The sequence below is a fragment of the Apis cerana genome, linkage group LG3 (assembly GCF_029169275.1).
Source record: "Apis cerana isolate GH-2021 linkage group LG3, AcerK_1.0, whole genome shotgun sequence".
NCBI classification, from domain to species: Eukaryota; Metazoa; Arthropoda; class Insecta; order Hymenoptera; family Apidae; genus Apis; species Apis cerana.
In genome coordinates, this window is record NC_083854.1 from 12,491,988 (window position 1) to 12,517,262 (window position 25,275).

Consider the following 25,275-nt stretch of genomic DNA (forward strand, 5'->3'; position numbering starts at 1 on the left):
TAGATTAAATAATTTATTAACCAGAATCATTTTATATGTCTGAGAAAAGAATAATTTATGTACATATATATATGTATAGCGTGCAATATAAACACATATATTTATACGTGGAATCTTACAAGCTATATAATTTAAGTACAGTATATACAAAATTTAAGCAAGGTACAAAATATCGATGTACGAAATATATAATATAAGTGTGATAACATTTTTCTCGTGAGATTATTTGATCGAATGAAATCGCAATTTAATAAGTATGACGAGCATCGATTAATATTAAAAATCGAAATCTTATAAATTATACGTAATAAATATATTAAAATATATTAATTTTACCAATTTAGAGTCAACATTTATGTTAATTAATCTCTTATTAATCTAACAGAATACATGATGGATATTAAACAGTTTCATCGTTAATTAATTATATCATTAACAACAACAAAATTTTATACTCAACGAGATTTACGTTTCTCCCGTTTCAAATAGGAGAGAGAGAGAGAGAAAAAGTGAAAGAGCAAATCAGATATAACTATTTCCTCGAATTAATTAACCCGAGTTTCCATAATTCAAATCGTCGTTAAATCTTAATTGACTTGTTTCCTCTTCTTATTTTTTCACGGACATATGCAAATAAGCGAAACGTATATATAAATATACCCTGTCTTGTCAGTTACGAGCACACACATAAAGAACACGAATTTTTTTTTTTTTAATTTAAAGCAAAACACTCGACATAACCTATCCCGATCCAATTCACAATTTCACTATTCTTACGAAAATGCCTATTATCTCATCGTTAATTTCGAAAAGGAAAAGAAAATAACAAAGAACGCATATCAAAAAACGATATTTACATTTACAAATTCTATTAATCAGAAAATTTTAAAAATCATAGGAAGCTTCGTCGTCCTCCTTTTTACGCCTGAACGCCATTTTGTACAATACACCGGCTGCGCAAGCGCCGATTATCGGCCCGATCCAATATACCCAAAGATTCTTCCACTCGCCGAGTATGACAGCCGGACCCAGCGTTCTCGCGGGATTCATGCTGCTTCCCGTCACGGGTACAGCTGCCATGTGGGAAACAGTGATGGTCAACCCGATGGCCAACGGTGCCCAACCCTTCGTGTCGGTCCTCTTCGGGTCTGTGACCGCGTGGACAACCAGAAGGAGGAGGAACGTGATTATCGCCTCCATGAAGATGCCTTGGCTTTCGCTCACTTTTTCGCCCAGCCCTGTGGCGCCTAGACCCTGGCCGATCGCTTCTTTAGGGATCAATAACTGGAAATAATTGGATAAATTTTTCTAAGGAGAAGAAGAAGAAAAAAGGAAACTTGTTATTCCGTAATACAACGTTGAAATCGATTAAAGAGCGATTCCAAGAGCTTTTTTTTTTTCGTAATTACTCGTCAATTAGTAGTGTTGGCACGAAACATTATGTCACGGAGAAAAAAAAAGAAAAGAAAAAAGGGGAGGGGAGGAGAAAAAAATTAAATCAAACATGTTCTCTCTTCGGTCGTATCGTTTTTATTAGGTAATTATAGTCGCATTTCGTTCAATGGGCCAGGTTTTGGTAGTCGATCGGGTAATGGTGGGGTTAATGGGCTAACACGTTGCATTATGTAATTCGATGCAACAGTGTTTCAGATGTAATCACGTTGCAACAATTATTACTTATTGCCGCCTTTAAAAAAAAAAAAAGAAAAGGAAATTTATCCGAAACGAAAGTTTTTTTTTTTTTTAATCAATCGAACTATATTTATTCCATTAAATCCGGTCCGTTAACGATCAATTTATCTTCTCGTCCCTTTTTTGTTTTTTTCGTCACGTCACGTATTTATAACCGACGGTCGATGCGCCGTTAGATTTATTCACGGAACACCAATAGACAACTCATCAATAAAAACTAATCGTAGAAATTAATGCGCGGCTGTGAATCGACTGTCTGGAACGAATCAGGCATAACGTATATCTGCAATTTGTTCGTTGAGCCGTTGCCTTCTCGCGTAACTAATCCCGGCATACTCGGGATAAGATAAGACCATGACCTTCCAAAACGTTTTAAGTAAACGATTAAGAAGCTTCTTCTTTTTTTTTTTTTACGATATTTATAATTGAATGAAAAAGATAAGAAGATAAGAATGGATAAAGGATATATATGTATATGTATACATATACATATACGTATACGCGTTGTGTAGATAAATTGCAAATAGCTGCAATAAAAATCCAATTTAGCGTAGTAAAAACGGTATGATTATTGGCCGATTAACACGAGCCGCGTCTCGTGCGAGAGATATTAATGTCAATAATCTTACCTTCAAAACTCCCGAACCCGCGATTGCACCACAACACTGGCAAACAATGTAGCACACCGTCTTTAGAAAGCTGCAGTTTCCGCTCACCAAAAGGCCCATCGATACAGCTGGATTCACGTGACATCCCGAGACCGGACCCAACACCTTAAAATACGAAAATAATAATAACAACAACAATATACAACTTAATTAAAATTCCACGTTTCACAAATATTTTCTCTTTGCGAAGTGCAAATCTGTCAAATTTATCTCGATCGTGTTCTAGAAACAGATATTACGTATCAAAAAAGATAATAACTGGTATCGTAAGATAAAGATCTGTCAAAATTCCAGATCTTGCAAATCTCTCGAGTTTGCTTTGATCGTAGGTAACACACGTATTACCAAAAAAAGACAATAACTGGTACATTGATGCCATAAGACAAAGATCTATCAAAATTCCACGTCTCACAAATTTCTTAAATTTACCTCGATCGTGTTCTAGAAACACAGGTAGCACGCGCGTTACGTATCAAAGAGATAATAACTGATACACTGGTGTCATAAGATACTTTGTTTGTTTCGTCCGTGTTTGTAACCGCTTTTGCGAGAAACTTCTCTAATCCTAATTTCGAATTTCGCAATTTGCGGAGCATGACCGGTCAAAACACGATAAAAAAAAAAAGAAAAAAAGTCACGAAAACTTATCTCGCGTCACGAAACGATTTCCTAACGATTGTAACGTGTATGTGCAATAATGGCGAAATCCGAGGGATCTTATCGTTAGATCCACGGCTACGAAATTGTTTGGACGGGCAAAATTCGAAGCCCGCGTCGTCTCTCCTCCGTGTTCCGTTTCTTACAGAAGGCGAACAACGGCCTATTTCGCTTCGAGCCCTTGAAACGCGTGCGACGTTGCTACTCTTGAATATCTTGCATGGCAACAGTCGCCCTTAATTCGCGTTGCGATACTTGGTCGGGCAATAAATGCGCGCGCGTGCGTGTACTCTTTTGTAGGTAAGTATAAACGACGAACGAGTTTTGAGAAAGATTGACGCAACGCGATTGATTTGTACGATCTTTTTTTTTTTTTTCAGAGCATACACATCTCTTCTCTCTCGCGCGTGAATTTTTTTTTATCATAAACTCAACCGATACAAATGATTACGTATTAGTTTCGTAAATATGGGGAAAAAAAAATTTGAACGCATATTTGCGTATCAAATAAATATTTGGATCGAATGGGTGGGTAAATATGTGTGTTACTCGTACGAGTAAATATTAAAATATGCGTGTTACGAGGAGAGCAAATACGTCGCAGACTCTTCGGCGTCGCTCGACTCGCCGGAAATGTTTGTAATAGTACCGTGGCAGAAACCAGTTGGAAGAAGCTGGGATTCCAACGAAACGAAGTCGTAAAAAAAAAAAACACTCGTTGAAGAGCAGATTAAGAAAGAAAAGAAACGATCTAGATTTGATCACCCGATATTAAAATTTTCTGAATACATTCATCGATTTTTAATAGAAACATACGATACACTTATACATATAAGTTTCTATAAAGAGTTCAACGATCTCGAACTTGAAAATCTGGGAACGAAATTTTCATATGATTCAGTAGTAAAAACGTTGTTAATGTGTTAAGAAAAATCCACGCGTGCGATTGCAAATCGTAGGAAAGGAAAAGGAACAGGATGCTACGAATCGGGAGGAATGAATAGTGAAAATTTAGAGGAAAGAGAGGGAAGTGTAAATGGCAAAGTCTAGATGGCGAGTCGGTTTGTGGCCAGGTTGCGGCCCAGTTCTCATGCACGTCGGCAAGGTCTCGGTTGGCCCCAGGCGATCGAGATACACATGCGCCGACCAGTTGCCGCGAGATTACGCAACTCACCCCCCCTCCCCCTTCTCTTTCTCCTCCTCTTCTTCTTCCTTCGTGTCTTCTTCTCGATCATTCTCGTTTCTCGAGAGTGTCGCAGCCACGTTTGTCAGGATAAATTTTGACCGTGGAGCACCGAGCGAAGATCAAACGGCGCGATATCGACTATATATAATTGATTTTATTAATTACAAGATGGAGCACAGGTGACTCTCTCGAAACACGAGAGGCAATTATCGGTTTGCGAGGAAGGGTTTCTTCTCGCTTTAAAAGGTTTTGCGTTCCGACGCGCGCTTTTGCGAAAATTAATTCTCGAATTTATCTCTTTCTTTCTTTCTTTTTTTTCTCCTCCCGGGGGAAAAAAAAGAGGAGGCCTTGTGCCGAATGAAGAAAATCCTATCTCCCTCCCCTTCTCTCTCCTTCCATTTTAATTAATACCACCGCTATTTGGCGAACGCAACCGATATTACACGCACGCGTGAACCCACAAAGGGGAAAGTCAAGTTGCTTCAACTTTTCATCCAAGTACCGTCCAGCTCCGGCCTCCGGCTCCGTCCTTCGTCCGCGCAACACTTCTTCCAAGAACGAGCGATAAACGAGCGGTTCGTCGTGCACTTTTATTCGGCAGCCTCGATCAAATTTTTCGTATTTCCCCTTCCCCCCTTACTTACATATTTGCTTACGCTCATCACGTAATCTTGAATTATTAATCAAGAGCGTGTCTAGATATCTGGTGGTGGGACAACTGTGGTGGAGGATTTGCGACGCGAAACGAACGGCTGTGGACACACGGGACTAAAAATCGTAAACTTTAAGGATTCGTGGAACGAGGTCGACGAGCTCTTTCTTCCATCCGTGAATCATGTTTTTTTCTTTCTCTCTTTCTCTCTCTCTTCTTTTTTCTTTTTCACAGCGAACGCGCGGTGTAATTCATTCAAGGATTCGAGACGAGATTTAAAACGTTTCTCTCGGATTAGAATCTCTAGGATCAGAGCTGGCGCTCCCTCGGGCTCCCCGTGACCCACAGCCCCGGGATACCTTCGTCTATGTGTGTTCGTGTATTCTATCCGCTCTCGTTCTCGAATCACGTAAAGATCCATTGTGCCGGGTTTAACCAAAAACTCGATCAATCGATCAATTTACACATGTCTCTGTAGTGCAGTAATTCGAGAAATTGATTTCTTTCCACAGATATATTTTGCAGTAATTTGTTATTTGTTGTATAAATATAACAATCAATGATAATTAAATCGAGTCTTAGACTTATATTTGCGAACAATTAATTCGAATTTCAGTAAAATAGAAACAGAATATAAATCGTAATCTCCGCACTCTTGAAAATGCAACTTGGATAATATTTATAATTGTTATAATTGATCCGTTTGGCGATTTTATTCGTAGCTTCAACTATTGAATTTTGCCCATCACTGGTTACAAGGGACAATGATCTTTCGTTGCATAACGCAACTGTCTCCTCTCTCTCTCTCTCTCTCATAAAGGCCTTCGAAAAGAAAAGAGGTCCAACCAGATGACTAATATTTGCTCAAGGAATCTTTTCGAGCGAGAGTCCAAGCTACCCTAACCGTTGCAAACACATTCTATACTACTTTCGAAATTTAGTCTAGCAATGAAGGGAGAGGAAATTGCAAAAATCAGGAAGATGCAACGATCGTTAAAATTATCCTTCTCGACTGGAGATCGTTTATTAAATTTCTATTGATAAGTTTCACCGATGAAAATTATTCGAGTCAAATTTCGTGTTCTTCTCGTGTTACGAACAAAAGAACGGTTATTAATTCTGTCTACTGTAGAATTAACTTGTTCGCCTCGTTAAGAAATGATCTTGAAAGGATTATCAGTTACAATAGTGAACAATAAGAGTCTAAAATATGACGAATATGATAATACTTAATACCGGCTCGTTGCGATTGCGCAAGCCAAGAATCTCTCGTCCCGAGTCGTTGTTGTCGTTGTGTATCGTCCAACGCGCGATGACATTCACTGGGTTAACCTTTTTTTTGTTTCCTCTCCGAGTAAACATTCGTGACTCCGTGTAAACATACGCGCTTTGTTTTGCGACGAATAAACGCTTTTCGTTTTATTTTATGTATTTAAACGAAAACAAAAGTGAAAATCGATTAGATTTGTAGAATAAATTTCAGATTGATTTATAAAAAATGTGTCGAAGCATGGTCGAGAATTCATTTAATGATTATGGATTCTTAATGGAAACGAGCGAGATAAGGTCATAAAGGTGAATCGAAATGAGCTCTTCGTATCGTTATGGAAAATTAATTAATAAATCGAGAGATAAATGTTTGAAACTTTCGTAAAATTTGAAAAAACAATTTTCAAGGTTCAACGTATGCGGATTTCTGATGAAAACGAGCGAGTAAAACATCTTCTTGCATGCATATTGTTATGGAAAATTATTAAAAAAGATATTAAACTTTTGTAAAACTTGACGCATGCAAATTCTGATGAAAATAAGCGAGTAAAATATCTTCTCGCATGCATATTGTTATGGAGGATAATAAATAAATAAGCAATTAATAAATCGATTGTAAGATTGATCACTTCATCTCACATCTTGATACTTGATTGATTCGATCATAGATCGAATTAAAAGTGCTAAAAGTTTTTGTGACTAATTACATGATTCATAAAAAAAAAGACTTGATGTTATTCTTTTTTTTTCGATTATGCAATGTTACGTCTCCTTCCACGACGATTCGTCTCGTTCGTTCGTGACAAATGACACGTAACGTGGGGTGGCACAAACGTATGATTTGCATTCAAATTATCAACTTTGACTTTTGCGCCCCCTTCCTCCTCCCCCTTTCTTTCTTTCCGCGTCTTTCTTCATTGCAGCGAACGCGTTATATACGCCTCGAGTATAAAACAAAAGGAACGAAACAACGGACGACATCGCATACGTTTAAGATTATTTATTCAAATTTATACGATCTCGATCCGTAATATACGCGCGATTGAGCAACAATTTTCCTCTCTTCTACTTTCATCTCTTTCCACTCGTGACTCACCAACGTAACAATTTCACCACTTTGTCCCGTCCCAACGTGAGAATTGCGAGAATTACGAGCATCCCATTTCTCTTCCCGGTTTTCATTGCCAATTGTCGAAGAGCGAACAAAGGAGGAGAAACGAAAAAAAGAATGGGGGAAATTTAACGAATGAATAATTAAACGAATAAATAATTAAACACGTAGATTTCATGAATTCAATTTCCAAGAAAAATATGTGTAACAATCTAAATGTATCTTTCTTGGCAAATATATATATATTTATATAATTAAATTTTAAATTATCATAATCGAACGAAGCATAGGATAATTATATTTATATCTCGTATATCGAAAAAGAGAAATAAAAGAGGAAAAATATTTGCTAAAAAAGAATAGATATACATATATATATATATATGTAATTATATATATTTGGTCGAAAAAAAAATAGAACAAACAAATAAATAAATAATTAAATACGTAAGCTAATTTCGCGAATTCATTTGCCAAGAGAGATACACATCAACGATCTACGTATATGTATATCTTTCTTGACAAATATACGATTAAATTATAAATTATCATGATCGAATTTAATTTGAAGGAAGAAACGAGAGGAGCGAATTATAATAAACGCCTGTATCTCGTATCTGCAACGAGACGCAGGCTGTAGGAGAGTAAAGTATCGAAAGAGAAACAAGAGTCACATTAGTCGATCGGAGGCGAGTCTCTCGAGTAGGTTGTCGGAGCCTTCGGGACAGAATTGCACCATCCGGTGAGTTAGACCCCCTTGGGCGAATCACCGGCCTTATTTACCCTTCTACCAGCTCGCGTTGCCGCCGGCTCTCTCGGATCCAGCAACGCGGTGTCACGTGTTGAAATGGAATACACGCGTATGCATATAACGTAACGAATGCGCGTAAAAGGCGCTGCACGCGCGCGATATTAATTAATCCTCGCGCAAGATATATTATATATATCCTTCGAATGCGAGAAAAACATTTTTTCTCCTTTCTAAAAGAAAGCCCGATTATTAGAGAAGCCGAATTTTTAATATATATATATTTTTCTTTACCTGAAATTTTGTCCGAACCAAAGCGGGGTTCGGCTGATTTGATCGATGCTTGGATCGGGATGATTAATGAGCAGTGTAAAAACATTGTATAAATTATATAATTATTGTGATAATCGATCGCAGAAATCGGGTTCCACGGGTTGATTCATAACGATAATTTAACTTTCGTCCATTTTTAAGAGTTTAAACCATATTTCTTTCGTACACGAAAAATATAGGATACGATATGAGAGAGTTATTTTTCATGAAACGAGAGCGGGAATCTTAAAGCGTTCGATTAATTACTGCATCTTCTATTTGTTACCGACTGCCCGTTCGCTTCTTCGCTATTTACTCGCTAACGTCGCAAAAGTAAACGCAGACGGACAAATATTAACCATCGACTGGTGGCCAACTTCTGAACTAAAGATGGACCGAGCCGTGGAATGTTTTCATGTACCCGTTAGGTCGATCGTTGTTCCGACGTACACGTCGTGAAACGCGAAAGATAAAGAAGAGAGCGAATCAGTAATTGGTTCGCCGAGTGACTTGTTAGTTTCTGCTCTGGTTTCAAAAGTGGAAAAAACTCCTTAAAAATGGGAAAGATTCTTTTTAGCGATCGTATATATATATATATATATATGCATCTTTCTTGGCAAATGATTTCGCGAGATAAACTCGTTACGTATTTAATATTTATTTCATTTCGAATTTATTTCCGTTGTCTTAAGAAGAAAAGTATTCAAAATTACGACAAAATCTTTTCCAATTGTATTTAACTTCATATCAAAGTGAATTTGTACCTCGTTCGAGTCGAATTTATCGTTAAGAAAGAAATATTTAGAATCGTATACGTGTATTTCTCTCGGCAAACGATTCGTTCGATCGACAGCTACCTAAATTTATCATTCTCTTCGAAACATTCGATCGTTATAGTCTCGATTATTATGCAACATTATGCTCACGGTTAACCGTTCTATTTTAAATTTCTCGATTTGTAGCTGGATGTCAGTCATTGAGACGTATGCTTGTTGAATGATTTTTTTTTTCCAAATGTCAATGAATGCGGAGTAAATGTACGACCTCCGTGTCGTTGTTCGCTCGTTTGTAGTTCTTCGTTTGTGCCTTCCGGCATAGAAGAGAGGGAGACAGAGAAAGAGAGAGATAGTCTACGTGAAAGAGGAAGACAACGGATTTCGCGGGTCCACCACCACGCTTCCCACGTGCTCGATCCAAGCCTACGCCTAGTCGACCGTTAACGTGTTAACACTCGATTTCGATTTTTTCTCGTTTTACTTTCAATGTTGGCCGAACACTGGATGGAGCGGATGGACTCAGGTTTTTCGATCCCTCCTCCTTTCGTATAATTAACGAAAGGATAATAGATGCGTGAAATTTGAATCGTGGAATTGTTGATGGTTGTCGGCGAGGCGGGATATTGAAACGAAAGTTGCGAAACTTTGGCATTGAGCGGTGAGGAGGAAAATAATGTTCCAAAAGAGAAAATAGGTCGCGTTCAGAAAAGATTTACTTCGTTTAATGGCATACGTTGCGATAAAATGTTGCGCGCTCGCTTCATCGGTACTTCACACTTTAATATCTCTACTGTGCTCTGCTGCAACTGTTGCGCGTTTCCTCCCTCCCTCCCCCCTCTCCAACTGAAGATAATAAATGGCCAAGTAGAGGTTTTTGCGGAGCGTATTGTCACACGTGCGGTATTTGATAGAACGATGAATAAAAAAGCCTTATTTTTGAGACCAATCATTTCCTTATTCAATCTTCTTATTTCCTTTCCTAACGAATCGAAATCAAATTTTTTCTCCTTCGACTCAATCGCATTCAATTTCAGAAATTTTTAAATAATATATTATTCGATGGATCGTTCCTAAAATATCAATTAAAGATATACAAATGATTTTAAGGCAGAAACGAGAAACGAAATCGGTCGTAAAATTTGAATAAAATCTCGTCTGATCGAATTGAAATCAAATATTTCGATTTAATCGCCTCGTTTGATTTCGGAAATTTTAAAAAAAAAAATACGCCATTCGATAGATCGTTCCTAAAAGATCAATTAAAGATATATAAATGATTTTAAGGCAGAACGAGAAACGAAATCGATCGTAAAACTCGAATAAAAAAAAAAAATCTCTCCGATCCGATCGCTTTCGATTTCAACGATGAATAATTTGCGCGTGCGGGCTCCAACGAATTAATTCCCAATTTGCTAATCGAACGAAAAAAAGAAAAAAAAAAGAAGGAAAAGGAAAAAGAAAAAAGTCGAAGTTCGAATGTAACGAACGATAGCTGGATGGAAACGAGCCGAACTTCGTGAAACCTCGCATTGCTTTGGACGAGGTGAATGGAGTCCCCTCCCCTCCCCCCCTTCTCTCCTCTTCCCCTCTTATATCCGTGATACACGATTCTTATGGGACGAGTCGAGAACACGATTACTTTTGTCCATTCAATGAAATCAGATAAGTGCGAGGTGGCGAACCATTTATCACGCGTGTAACACTCTCGCGGGAAGGAAAACTCGAGAGAGAAAGAGAGAGAGAGTGAACGCGTAGGCGAAATTTCGGCAAATTCATTATTCATCCTATGATCGATTCGAATCGACACGATATTTTAGAAAATTGTTTTTAAAAATTTTGGAAAATTTTTTTCTCTCCGAACAAGTGATAGTTAATCACGAGAAATTATATATCTTCCGGTTGATATTTTTCCTATTATCTTAAAAACCCAATTTTTTTTTTCTCATAAAAAATCACACATAAATTATTATCGATATCTTCGAGATATAATTTTTCATTTTGGATGAAATTATCGAATCGCAATTGTTACGTTTCGAAGCGTGATAATGATTAATCCGTTTAGGAAGCGATTCTTGCGAGCAAAAGCGTGAACGAAACACGTGACTTACGTGAGCTAGGCTGGCGACCGCGAGGCCAAATGTGAACGCTATGTGAACCACCGTTGGAGGATTGCTGGCCGTCCACGTGATGCAGGATGCACATCCGATCAGCACGAGAAGAAAGGTTCCCAGGGTTTCGGCTAACAGCATCACCAAAAACTCGACCTTCGTCACCTCTTCGAGGCCGACGAAATCTTTCGCGCCTGGACAGAACGAAGAAGAAGAAGAAGAAGGAGAAAGAGAGAGAGAGAGAAAAGGAAAATAACGCGTATTATGTTGTCGAGCGTCTCTCAATTGCAACATTTTGTTGGTAATTAAACGATACACGCGAAAAGGAGACGCGTTTCACTCCCGTCCATCCATTATTGAAACGTCAAAATTCGTGTGTATTCGACGAACGTATATGAATATATAAATATTCGTCATTGTCGGTGCCCACGATTGTTGTTGTTGCTTTTTTTTTTCTTTCTTCTTTTTCCCTCGCGAAGAAACGTCCCATACGCATGTATACTTGTTTGTCGGTGCATCGATCATCGAAATACGAGGTACGAATTTTTAATACATTGTACAAAAGGTATTTGCCTTTCGTCTCTCTCTCTCTCTCTCTCTCGTCGTTTCCTTTCTCCTTTGATTCTTTTTTGGAAAAAAGAGGGAAGAGAAATTATGTAATCCACGAGGATGGACGACGTGGGTGACGCGAATTTGCAGTGTTCTATAAAAGCAAAGGAGAAGAGGGGGAGGAGAAGAGATTTTTTCTCGATACGAATGTCGAAATTCTATTTCTGTGTTATGCAACGTATAGAAATAATACACAAAAATATCTTATATATTTGATAAATTGCGAATTAAATTGTTGCATTTATTGTTCATCGAAAAGTTTGTTTATCGAAAATATATACAACAAATGACAAGAAAAATTTCGAACGAAGAAAATTGAAAGAACCGAAATAACATAATAATACAGTATTTTTTTTTTTTTTTTTTTGACTCTCGACGATTTTAAAAAATGGAAAGAGAAGTAGCTTTTGGAACCACGTACCTTTCCAACCCTTGCCCATCCTCCTCTCGATACAAACTCACACGTTTCCGCGCACCACACACACTCCTTCTCCTTCGATCCTACCACCCTCGCTTCTCCCCTCGGACAAGTTCGACAATCCTCGGATCGATCTCTCTCATCGGTGCTCGGCCACCATCTCGCCCAATCGTGTGCGATCGCGGGGAGAAACAATCCTCCCCACCCCCTCTCTCCCTCTTTGTCCAAAGACAAAGGAGGATCTTTCGAAACGAGAAGACAATGGTGGACGAGCTTATCACCCCGTTTATATCTCCGCGGTTTTATCAAGCGTAAATTGGGAAACTGGGAAATCGAGCAACGGTTTCGTTTGAAAATGATCGAATACCTTCTCTGCGTAACGGGAAGGAGAAGGAAGGAACAGGAAGAAGAAAGAAGAAGAAGAAGAAGAAGCGAATGTGGTGCACTCGAACTCGCGATTACTTCCACGATACACCACGTGGAGTCTCTGGGCTATTGAGTCTGTGGAGCGCGAGTTTCGCCTTCATATATCGCTGTTCTCCATCCTGCTGTCCTCCCTCCCCTCCCCTCGCCATCGACACGCGGGTCCGTCCCCCTTCCATCTCCTCCTCCTCTTGTTCGTCGCCGTGCAGCCCCACCAAAAACTGATTGCTGTGCTTCTTCACGTTCCTTCCTTTTCTTCTTCAATCCAAATTTTCTTATCCAAAATTGAATTAGATTATTGATTCGAAATTGCAACAGATTTGGACGTACAACTCAGTGGATATATATATAACTTTTGACTTTTTTTTTCTTGATTCTTAATTCTTCGTTCCTCCTTGCTCGAGAAATTGAATCGAGTAACGATTACCAACGCGAGTGAAAAGAATCTACGATAACGGTGATAGGTCGAGGAATGGAAAATTTTAAATAAGATCGTCGATAGAAAATTGAACGTTTAATGATAATTGTCGGTTGCTATCAAGCAACGGGATTATAAGGCAGATTATTATTACGTTACGTCATATATTTTCTATGATATTATATCAAAATTCTTTCCATAAGTTGAAAATTATTGTTATATCTCTCCCTTAATCCCATCTTTTTTATCTCGAAGAAAGAAATTTCCATTGATCCGTTACTTACTTAATTGTGCCTTTCGAATAAATCGAGGGGATACGTTTCTTTTTTTAGAAAAGAAGAAGAAGAAGAGGAAGGGATTGAAAACACGTACGTAAAATTTAAAATTTAATATATAAAAATTATTTAAACACAATTAAGCGCGTAAGAATGAAATATCGTTTCCTGAAATCTTGAAATCTCGAAAGATACGATCTCGAGGAGAAATTTTTTTTCCGTCCTGAAATATGACGAATAACCACTTTATAACATCATTTAAGTCACATTAGACCTAACTCTGTGTGATTAAATTCGTAATTTTTTTTGCGTATTTAATTTTTCATCGCGTATTAATAATTTGTCATAAACTGCCAACTCTAATTGCTTAAGTGTGCTCGACAAGTGCGCGTTATAAAACACTTTGTTTCCTATAATATCCCTTTTAATTCATTTGTAGAAGAAGCGAAAAACCGGGAAAAACACTTCTCACGTTAAAAACATCGACGGGAAGTTAATGTCGAATTACATATGCAAATCAGGCATCCTTGACGCGACGTTGAAATTGTTCCATAAAAACGTTCCATAGGAAATTCATACGAGATTCATAGAAAAACACGATTTTCTCATCGACCGTGAAAATATAAATTAGCAAGCGCATTTGTTTTCTTTCTTCCCTTTTTTTATTTTTGTTCTTACATAAAACATCAATGCCAATGATGATCTATCATTTTTAATTGAAAAAAAGATAGATTTTTCATTTCGAAAGATTTAATCTCGACGAGTTCTTGAAATTACGTTCGAATCGTGTCTTACAAATTTTTACTTCCACTTTTTCTCCCTCTCGTTCGATCGTGTTTCTTACATAATCCAGTTTTAAACTAGAAAAAAGAAAAGAAAAGATCGAGCACGTAAATGTCATCATGTTAGAATTATTATAATATTCGTCATTATCGAAATTTCCAATTTCGTTGAAATACGAAAAAAAAAATATGCAAGAAAATTTCTTGGATCTTTATCTTCCTATGCGATGCGATAATATTACATCGCAGTATATTAATTTTCCTTTAATCTTTATTAGTGAAAAATTCGTAGTGAACGAAAGATTACGATTAAAAATATTCGCTAAACTGTTGCCAATAATACCAGATCCCATCACGTGTGTTTGTTCCGCTGACATCATCGGGTAGAAAACAAGGTGATATCAAGGTAATTACGACATCACGGGTCAACAGTGTGTATGTAAATACGTATCTAACGAAACGGTATACGTTTTCGTTTCCCACTTTTATCAATGATTATCTACGACCGAGCGCGTTGTTCTACACGGGACAGATAACTATGTTGGTCGAATTCTTTCGAATTGCAAAAGTGTATCGCATCGCGTCGTTACACGTCCCTCTACAGTAATTAAACGGTATTAATTGGGCCACTTGCGCAGCAGTCTGCGCAGTAAATAGATCCTTCGCGCACCTGCTGCTTTATCTACATTATTCGATGCTACCAACTTTTTCCACGGTAATTCTTTTTTATTGATTCGCCTCGCAAGATTTATCTCGTTGCTGTTCGACGCTGGTGCATCGAGTAATTCTTTAATAGTCACTTGGAGAATGCAAATTTTCCGATCTAATTAGGAAATAGCGTGTATGAAAGCGCACGGTTGAAAAATATTTAGGTTTTTCGGGCGATTATTTTAATTAGGTGTCTTTAATTGGACTCGTGTACCGTCAAGAAACGGCCTCTGTTAACTATCAGCAGCTAGAACACCTGTGTCCACTCGGATCGTTCGTAGGTAACATGAATGGGCAAGAAAAAGATCTCGCGATATCTCTACAGAGTGATCCGAAAGCGTAATAAAATATGTATACGATTCGTTCGAGAACGCAACTTTACGATTTATAATAATTGAAATTATTATTAATCTTTTCAACGATCGAACAAGATAAGTTGGTTATTTAATTGTACGAAATGTCATACATTTTAACATATTACACTTTCATTCCTGAACCGCGCCTACGTCATTATTAATTCGTGGCAACGAAGCATAAGCATAAAATGTCAAAACGATGTACGAGAGATACGGAGACGATTCTCGTTCGTCAGATGTTATCACGCGCGGCAAGAGAAGAAAGAGCATCGAGCGAGCCATAGCTCGAGCAAAACAACGAATCATGCAAATTAATCATCGAGAATTTGGCCGAGAACAAGTGAGTAAACGATTTCAAAAGTGAGGAGATCTCGTAAAATAGACCGGATCTATTCTCGGAGGAAGTTAAATGTCAAATTTCACGACCCTTGAGCGAACAATGAGCAAACGTGACCCGCGGCGTATTTCGCAAACTCGATGCCCCAGAAAGTAAGAAGGGCCTCGGGGCTGTACTTGTAAGTTCGAAGAGCTCGTAGGATACAAACAAAAACTCATACGGATTGTTTATTATTCGCATTATTGGTTCCCGTGAATCGAATATAAAATCAGCGAGAGAAAGGGACAACGTGGAGTTAATTTATTATTTGAATACTAATTGAATTTGTTCGGATTGTTCCAAGTATTCATGCTCTTATCCGGTTTATAAATAAAGGAATTTACTATTGAAATTGTCGAACAGGAGAGAATATTATTGGTGTAATTTGAAATGTAATGTACATTACGCAAAATGTGTAATTTATACATTAAGTAATTGCCACATCAATCGATACCGCTGCACCGATGGTGAATAAATAAGGTTTGGATAATTGATATTGTATTTTCTACAATTTTCTGAACCTTTTATGGCTAGATTTCATTACATGCAAGGTGAACGATCCCTATGAACGAAATATCATTAGAGAGTCCATTAGGGAAATGTAAATATGCTAGTGGTTTTACTCGTGAGAATTGGAAAACAAATTTTCTTTATTATATTTCACTCAGCTTTACGTATAGGAGAGTATTAATCTTTGATGTAACAATTACTCAAATGGATTTATTCCATCGCACCATTCTACTTATTATACTAGATATATGATTCTTTTTCACATTAAAATACTTATTAACAAACTTATCTTAATTGTTAATGATTAACAATTAACATAATCTGATATATGTTTTTAATACGTTCGAATAACTCTTCCTATTCATCCTAACCTAAAAGTTTCTGCACAAAAATTTGACACGCTTTCAACCAATGTTTCCAATCTTCCCAACAATTAACATGATCTGATATATATATTTTAATAAATCCTTTCTATTCATCACCTATTTAAACTTAACCTAAATTTAAAAGTTACTGCACAAAAACATACCGTTAATAGATTTTCCTTTTCACATCGGACAGAATAATTACAAGATCACCATCACTTTTTTGTTATTCGGAAACAAATCCACACGAATAAAACGCAGTTGGTATACTTGTATCGCAAAAACAATGGATAGAAATATTCGTAGGCACAACAGTCGCACGCAAATGTGTTTCATCATTCTATCCTCTCCGACTTTCCCTCTTTTTTTGTACAAAATGCAACGTTGCACGAGCATAATTCGATAACAGGTCGGGGAGAAATTAGTTTCGTTGAACTTGGAACGCAATGACAAAAGCAAGCTCCTAAGCACCATTTTACAGCCATCCAGCCTTCTTACTTTACGAACAGTATCTCGCACGGTAATATCCGATAGTTTCTATTTTACCAGCGAGGTGAACGTGAGCCCATGAAATTACCACAATTATATCGCGATCATTCTTTTGCTCGCCGCTTGTAAAAAGCACGTTCCCGCGAAAACTTTCCTTTTTCAACAACTGGTGGCTGGAAACTGGCTACTGGAAAATTAAACGCGCCGGTTCTCAAACATTAAGATCCTCCTCGAGATTTTATTAATTATTTGTATGGTAAAAGTTTTCGGCGTTAAGAACAGACGGTGAAAGTTATTCTTTTTGTTCTTAAACTTATTTTATTCGCATTGTTCCCACATATGCTGATTAATGGGATAGAAGCGGAGTGTTTTAGAAAAGTGATCGTGAGAGCGTTATATTAATGTATAGCGTATATTAATCTTATTCTCTTATCCATGCAATAATTGGATCGTTTTTTTTTGAAAGTGGTCCATAAATCTATTTTTGGAAAAAATGAATTAATGGCAGATTATAGTCGGATATCCTCTTTTTATATTTATAATCACAAAGTCAATGGTTATAGAATAAATTAATAAATTAATAAAAAAAAGTTGAATTGTAAAATGTTATCGCAGGAATGTCTTTGTTGAAATTGGAATAAGTCCGTTCGTAATAATGACGAGATTGAGAAATAAGATTGAAATATGAATAAATTTGTTATTATTAGTTATTTTAACGAAGCAATTTACTTTTCATACTTGTTTATTTATTTATGATAAATAAATTCGTTATGATATAACTGAAATTATTTCTTAATAAACTCGATTACTCATTCGTACTTAATTATTTTTTATATTAAAAAATACATTTCAGAAAAGCCAACTTCAATTAAAATATAAATTAAAAATTGTTTATATTTTTCATAATATGTTATTACTGAAAGTGATACGTAAATTTGTAGTTAAAAAATCGTTTATTTTCTTTAATATTTTTATCAATTACTATTACATAATAAAATTTAACAAATTTACAATTTTAAAAATTTTGTTACCCGAATTAATTAACGTTTGCCAATATTTTTAAATTGATTCAAATAATATCTCAATACGTACGAATAAACGGACTTTATACCACTTTCAAAAGCAACTCCAATTATTCTTCACTTATTACGATACAATGACTTTGTTACACGTTTTATAATACAATAAAATATTAAATATCCAGATTAAAAAAAAAATTAACAATTATTCGTCAAAAATATTCCATCTGATTTCTCATAATACTCGTTAACCCATTACGTAAATCTTTTAATCTATGAATTACATTTGAGAACCCATACAATTGCCTTGATCGCAATTGTAACCGAAATTGACGAGCGATTTCTAGGTAAAAAAAAAAAAAAAAAGGAAGAAAAAAAAAACAATCGTTTCTAGGAAGGAAATGAATGGAAAACAAGAACGTTACGAGAATTTTCGCGTAGGTGCACTCCGTGAGAATTTGTTAAAAGAAGGAAAATTACTCGATGATACTACTCGGTTGCAAGCCCGCGCGATGAGCCAGTTGAACGAACATGTTACGTGACGATAGTTTTAAACGAGCTTCTCCTTCTCGGAGTCTTTCTGCTCGATGACTCCATTACACATATCCATTTCTTTCCTCGATAAACGAAGGGTTGTGATGAGCAACGAGATTCGTTTTATCTTTCGAATTCCGTTAGAAAATCGATTTCGATTTTTTTTTTTTTTTCTTAACTCGATTCGTCGAAAAGATTTATTATTACGATTAAAAGAAGAGAAAAAGAACGTCCGTTTGTATATGGGTCACGTCACGTCATCGACTTACGCAAACGGGGTTAATTAAAGGAGTTAGTTAAAAAAAAGAAAAAAAAAAAAAAAAGATCGAATATTCGAGTTTTCTCGGAGTTACGAATCCGTCCGAGAGAAATGTATCAATTATCCTTCTGCGTATATATTTCGCGGTCCGATGATTTTATCGATGGCGAAAATCGTTAAGATCGGCAGGGCTGTATTATATCGAGGGTGAAACCGCACGAGTGAGCAAAGCACGAGACCATGAAATCTCTGTTACGCTTTATTCGCGTATGTTGCGGTCCACCGTTGCGGGACGTCACCGTTAAAATATTCTTTAAACTCCTGGACGTAATCGAAACCTGAAATTAAATATCCCGCAACGCCGCAAAAGGCTGCAAAACGCAAGGCTCTTTACGCCCGGGGCAATTTTCTCGAGCGGAAATTATGAATGTCAGTGCATAGAAAGGCTTGTATAATGGAATGCATACATCGAGGAGGGAGGTGACGATGATGATGATGTCATAATCGAAAACACGGAGGTGGAGTGGAAATATATTTTATTTTCTGGTAAACGTAAGGTAAATATTGTAATTTGTAATTTTAAGCGTCAAAGAGATGTGGCAACGTGCAACGAAATGTATCATTACGGTGATAAACGATGGTGGAAAGTGTCACTATATACAGAAAGATCACCGACAAATTGTCGTTAAGTGTCTCTTTAACGTTACATTGTTCCGAGGTATTGATAAATATGCGTGATCGATGCAAACGTGTGTAATAAAATTTTGTTATCGAAGAAAAGGGAGAAAAGTTTTATATCACGACGAGAATAATTATCCGCATGTGTTACGAATTTCTTTTTATCTCGTTCGTAAAAATATCAATATCGATAAGTAGAAATATTTCTACGACGAGGTTATCACATATTGTGTAATAGATAATCATAATAATTCTGCTGCACGTTACAATGTTTATTATCAATGAGTCGATCTATCGAGAAATTCTCCTCTTCGCGTTTCTTGATTAATTGATTAATAAATTAAGTATATTGACGGTAATCATCCATACCCGTTCTTTGTTACATGTAGGAAATTAAACGGAAACGAGTTTCTAAGAAGATCGTAAACTTTGATCGAACAATTCGCTACGTTCGATCGAGAAAAAGGATTTGCATGAATTTATTTTATTATCTTAAAATGCTATAAATTTTGAAACGTTCAATTGATTGATAATAAACTATAGCCGAACGTACATTGGCTTGTTGTGCTAAACGTTGATTGATTCTCGTCAGAGATATTCTTATCCACGTTGTAATTAAACCTAATTATGCGAAGAACGATTTTATTGGCTGAATTTCTTTTTATAATTCATATTGCGTTGGATCGAGTAACACATAATCGCGCAATATTGTGAATCTTTATACTTTTAAATTTTATTGAAAAAGCATCTTATTTTTCCTCTGAATATTGTAAATGCGGTTTAACGATTGCGCATACTTGCGAAGGTTAAGGTTACGTATTGAAGTAGTAACAGGAAGGTTGCATATTATGTAAACTTATTTGTTGTGTTGAGAAAATCGTGAGAACAATGATAGGTTAAACCGAGCACTGGTTAAATCGAGATTTGTCTTAATGAAATAAACAAATTAATTACGAATTATTACGAAATTACTACACGTATTCTCATTCTTATAGGTTATGTGTTTTTCACTCATGATTCTAAATCGAACGATTGTTTTAATTCGAAATACATTTTAAATCGCAACGAAACGTTTCATCAGGAATAACTCGTTTTTGAAAAAGATACGATGACACGAATGATTAATTCGACTTGTCGTATTTTTTTTTTTTTACAAATATCGAAAATCAACATAACCACTCTCCTCGTTTTTTTCTTCTTCACGAAACGGACGAATCGTATGATTCACAGAGTGGTTTCCTTTTTTGCATCGGTGTTTCACGCGTGTCGGATAACGAACATCACGAAAACTACGAAACATTGATGCGAATCCGCATCGTGTAATTACGCGTTTCATCCTGTGGAGCCGGTTTGCAGCACGTGCTAAGTTTAATCAATCCAGTTAGGCCGAAAACTGGTCGTTATAACGATCGTTCAATCTTCGATATTTCCGAAGAAAATTACGGAAATTCACTTTTTCTTTTTTCGATCTTTGTATTTTTCGTCGATTTTAAGTGATCTATTAGCCTACAAAGAAAAAAAAAAAAAAAGAAAAAAATGTTTCCTTTTATAGCAATACAAGAAAATCACCAGAGATTCAACAGTCATTGGAAAATTTGATTAAACACATTATTTTCTTTTTTTTCCTTATTATCCATCTCTTGGCATAGACTTTGCATAGTCAATGTGCATCGGTATGCGGTTCAATTTTCATTCGGTATGCATTCCAAGTTAGATGCGCGCAAAAGAAACTCATTGTCGTACTAACATAATTCACATTCATTTTATAATTTACATAGCAATATCTCCCTCCGTTTTATTAAGACACATGTGTATCATGATTATTGTGTTTTCAATTATTCATCCTCATTTTTTTCAATTATTCATTCGTTTTTTTTTTTCTTTTTTCAGTTCTTCGATAATGTTAAGCAAATTTGTTAATCTACGAAAGAGAAAAAGAGAGAGACTTTTCCCTGGGATTATTCGCATTTTGCAATGCTTTTAAGCGTAATTACTTCGTGCCACGAACGAGAAAATATTCATTTTTAATTAAATTAGAAAAAAAAATTAGATTACACATATCGCATTCGACTCGAAGTTGGATTATTAAATATACGCGTTTTACGAATGAAAATAAATGTTCCAGTTTTAATACGTTTCACGATGAAAAAAAACGCGCCACGTTTTTTCAACGAGATAGAATTCTGAACTCGTCTCGTGGATTTGTTTAGTACACGTAACACGTACTAGCCTTCTGTACCTGAGGGATTCGCACGATCAGGCTCGCGTGCGACTTGCAATCAAAGTCAAGGTGAAATCTGGAAATTTCCAAACACCGCCGCTGAATCATACCAGTGTACCAGATCTTCGTTACACAGAGATCGGAGAGATCGTCTTGTCGTGTCTCGAGAACATGACTTTCTACGATTATCGTTACATACATTTATCGAAAAAGATCGACTTTTTTTCCGTTTATTTTCTTCATGGATCTTTTTCTTCGATCCTTTTTCTTTTATTTTCCAACGAAATATTGTTTCTTGCTTGTAAAACGTTCAAATTATATCGCGATATATATACGGAAGAAAATTTGAAATTTGTAATACACGTATATTGGTATTATACATTGTATACATTTGTCTATTATCATGAATTAGTACCTTGTGTGCAAACAAAAGCGAGTCGCGATCTATCGAGAATCCTTACAATTAATTTAGAATTAACGCTTGCTTCTCCGTCGATAAATTGAAAATTATTTTTACAGAGTGTAATCATCGAAGCGAAAGATTCAAAGGTATAATTTATAATTTTGATTAACAAGAGGAAAAGTTTTGAATTAAAATTCAAGTGTAAAGAATATATTTACAAGCATATACAATAATGACAGGATCATTTGTTATCGAGTAACAAGCTTCGTAACTATCATTTTAATCAAACGAACAAAAGTATTCACACGTGGCGAACATGGTGTTTTAATTATTTCTCGGATTATACCGAGATATTGAACAATGTGGAAAATTTTTGCCAATTTATTCGTACGTAAGAGGACACGATGTATCAGCAAATTTCACGGTAATTGCATAATCACCTCTTTCGAAGGACTCGTCTAAACATACGTACGTATGAATATATATATATATATATATATATATATGAATTAATTACGTATCGAATAAACGGATAATGAATCACGCTTTTTTTTTCCACTGGAAATGCATATTCAACCGATTTTACTGATATTCACGTTTGGTAAATTTCCAACCTCTTTACTTTATGTGAAAATGTCACGCACCGATATAGTAATAATTTATATTCCTTTAAAATGAATTTAATTATCATACAAGTGATTTAGGAATCATTTCTCAAAATATTATGATTATTTCTCGTTAAATTATTTCACACGTGCAAAATATATTTATCAATGCTTTCAAAACCAGACTTCGAGACTATTATTGATCTTGAAATTGATGTGTCTCGAAATCGTGCGAATGTCTTTACATTAACGCCACCTTCATTTAGCCTCTACAATACCGATAAGAATATTTTCTGTCCAGGATATAAAGGAATATAGAGAGTTGCCTCTTTGTCAACAATCATCGTTTAACGATGACTAAAATTTTTAATATTCATCGAAAAGATATTGTATACAATCAAATTTCTAACACAGCAAATGATATAATGTGAAACAAAAGTGACGAAGAGAGTGTAACGCGATGATTGAAAAATTATAATGTTTTCATAGAAACGGATTATATAGTGCTTACAATTAAACCTAGATTATCGTTGATCTTGAAATTGCGCGAATGCTCTTTACATTAACCATACCTTCATACCTTTGTCTACAATTAGAGTATCTCTTATATAACGTTTCTTTCTCAAAAATCACCATTTAATGATGGTTTAAAATTTTTAATATTCGTTCGATAATCGAAAAGATATTCAAAATAAAAATTCCAAATTCTCATTCTCTTTATCTCTGATACTCCCTAATTTTTTCCATATACTTTTTATTCTTTCTTTCTATCAAGCATTATATCCGCTTTAAATTAAAAATCATTCAAATTCCTGTAAACGCAAATGACATAATAACAATATGAAGGGATGACGCGAGCATGGAAGAGAATGAAACTTTAGCGAATGACTCAAAAATTACAATAAGGTTACCATGAGAACGGGATTAGAATTAGTGCTCACGATTAAATCTATCCTGAACGTCCTCGTCATCCTTTACGCTCGCTGATGCGTGACGCTGCGACCTCTCCGTTTCACCGACTCCTTCCGGAAAAACGGTCGAGACATTCATAATACCGGTCGATTTGTAAAACTGAAAAAGAAGAACAACACAAAATCCTCGAATCTCGAATAATTATAATAATTTTTTTTTTTTATTTATTCCGCGATCGATCGTACAACTTTTCGATCGAGATCCTCGATTTATGATAATCGAACCGATCGGTTGGATCGATTTTTATTCGTTCTTTCGAGCGTTGTAAATAATTTAATAAACGAACGAATTTTACATACATTTTTCATGATTATTTCTCGATCAACGATAAATTCACGTGATAAAATATTCACGGAGGAACACGTTCGCGGTGTCACTGTTGTCTGATCTCCGTCTTCGCCCGATCTTGTTTCCGGATCTTATTAACGGCTAAATAATTCCACGTTTAAATTCGATCTATTAGCACGCTGGTTGATAACACGCTAGCGGTAATTTCCTATATACGATATTTGTCAAAGGACTTGTTGGCGCGGTTTAAAAATAGTGGTAAAGCAAATACAAGGGAGCGGGAAAGCAAAGCGGATAAAATCGATTTCTGCTTATTAAAATTTTTAATCGATTCTCCACGACTTGCCTTTTTTTTTTTACCGAAACAAGGATAAATAATTTTTATTATTATTATTATTCACGTGCGTTATTATTCAACTCGATGTATTCCATGTTATAAATTTTTACACTTTATTTATTCGAAATCCAACCCCCTCTTTAGAGACACGATTATCATTACCCTCATCTTTCACATACGATTCCTCGAAAGAATTGCTCCCCTGTTCGGATACAACGTTAAAACATCCGCAGTTTACCCACACTTTCGAGTGTGGAAAGTTAAACGAACAATCTCTACTCTTCTCTCGAAATCGACGTATAAAAATAAAAAGAAAAAAAACGAAAACAATATTTATATAATTTCCGGATCGTGTTTACGCGAATAAAATACGTGCACGCACGAAGAATCTCACTCACAGGATTTTCAGCCGGCAAACGCTTGGGCTGTTTATTCAAAAACTCGTGCCAAAGATGCAGATAGGAGGGCCGATCGCTCACTGACCGTTGCATCCCCCCTGCCGGCTTGCAACACAGGTCCTCCGATTCCCTTAACCGCGGTCGCGTCCTCGGCCAACCATAAACCTCCGCCGCTGCGCACTTCGCTCTTCGAACACCACTTTCGCGTGGTGCCAAAGATCGCGCCCGCAGCGAAATCCACGATTCACCGAGCGAGATTCTACACCGGCGTATACCACGGGTTATACCGCCTCGACTATCCGAGATGTTGGCGGATAGTTGGCGTGACCGATAGCAAAGATCTCGTCGATTACACGCCACATGCCCTTGAAAGCGATGGAACAACGCGAAACAATTGCGTGATGCAAAGAATGGTCAACTGAAACGCGATCGATTGCTTCGCGATAATTTCGATCTACACTTACCGATCGAGCCTCTGTTCCTATCCTTGCTAAATACAGTTGGACCGTTGTTGCTACCCGTTTTCCTTATTCGAAATTCCTTTCATCTTACTATTGAGTGTGCGTATATATATACATATGTATATATAAATGACCGTTTTGTGATTGTTGGGGAAGGAAAGAAAAAAAGAAGAAGAAAAATGTGAGAGTGAA

General features: G+C 36.3%; 1 protein-coding gene and 2 long non-coding RNA genes across 5 annotated transcripts; 2 read left to right on the forward strand and 1 right to left on the reverse strand.

Moving 5' to 3' along the window:
* Window positions 1-25,173, reverse strand: LOC108001077 (aquaporin AQPAn.G). 3 transcript variants are annotated; one of them, XM_062073105.1, is made up of 6 exons: window positions 25,087-25,173; window positions 24,623-24,987; window positions 23,569-23,698; window positions 11,180-11,373; window positions 2,322-2,465; window positions 1-1,284 (listed from the first exon to the last, which is right to left on the reverse strand). In XM_062073105.1, exons 2-6 carry the CDS (start codon window positions 24,713-24,715, stop codon window positions 886-888), a joined length of 960 nt encoding a protein of 319 aa, XP_061929089.1. In that variant the 5' UTR covers window positions 24,716-24,987; window positions 25,087-25,173; the 3' UTR covers window positions 1-885. The 3 variants fall into 3 exon arrangements, with proteins under 3 accessions (XP_061929089.1, XP_061929090.1, XP_061929091.1); XM_062073106.1 differs by lacking the exons at window positions 24,623-24,987; window positions 25,087-25,173 and adding an exon at window positions 23,899-24,040; XM_062073107.1 differs by lacking the exons at window positions 23,569-23,698; window positions 24,623-24,987; window positions 25,087-25,173 and adding an exon at window positions 12,210-12,726.
* Window positions 7,913-12,709, forward strand: LOC133665845 (uncharacterized). The gene is made up of 2 exons (XR_009829251.1): window positions 7,913-7,977; window positions 11,134-12,709. It is a non-coding gene; the product is annotated as an uncharacterized LOC133665845 (long non-coding RNA).
* Window positions 14,189-21,930, forward strand: LOC133665844 (uncharacterized). Its single transcript, XR_009829250.1, has 2 exons — window positions 14,189-19,277; window positions 21,289-21,930. It is a non-coding gene; the product is annotated as an uncharacterized LOC133665844 (long non-coding RNA).
* Window positions 25,174-25,275: the final 102 nt, after the last annotated feature.

Coding starts and splice junctions, on each gene's coding strand:
- LOC108001077 (XM_062073105.1), bottom strand. CDS start 24,715: ATGCAACGGTCAGTGAGCGATCGGCCCTCCTATCTGCATCTTTGGCAC. Junction 2,466..11,179: donor CGGTCGCCAGCCTAGCTCAC/GTAAGTCACGTG, acceptor TCGTATTTTAAG/GTGTTGGGTCCGGTCTCGGG. Junction 1,285..2,321: donor CGGGTTCGGGAGTTTTGAAG/GTAAGATTATTG, acceptor AATTATTTCCAG/TTATTGATCCCTAAAGAAGC.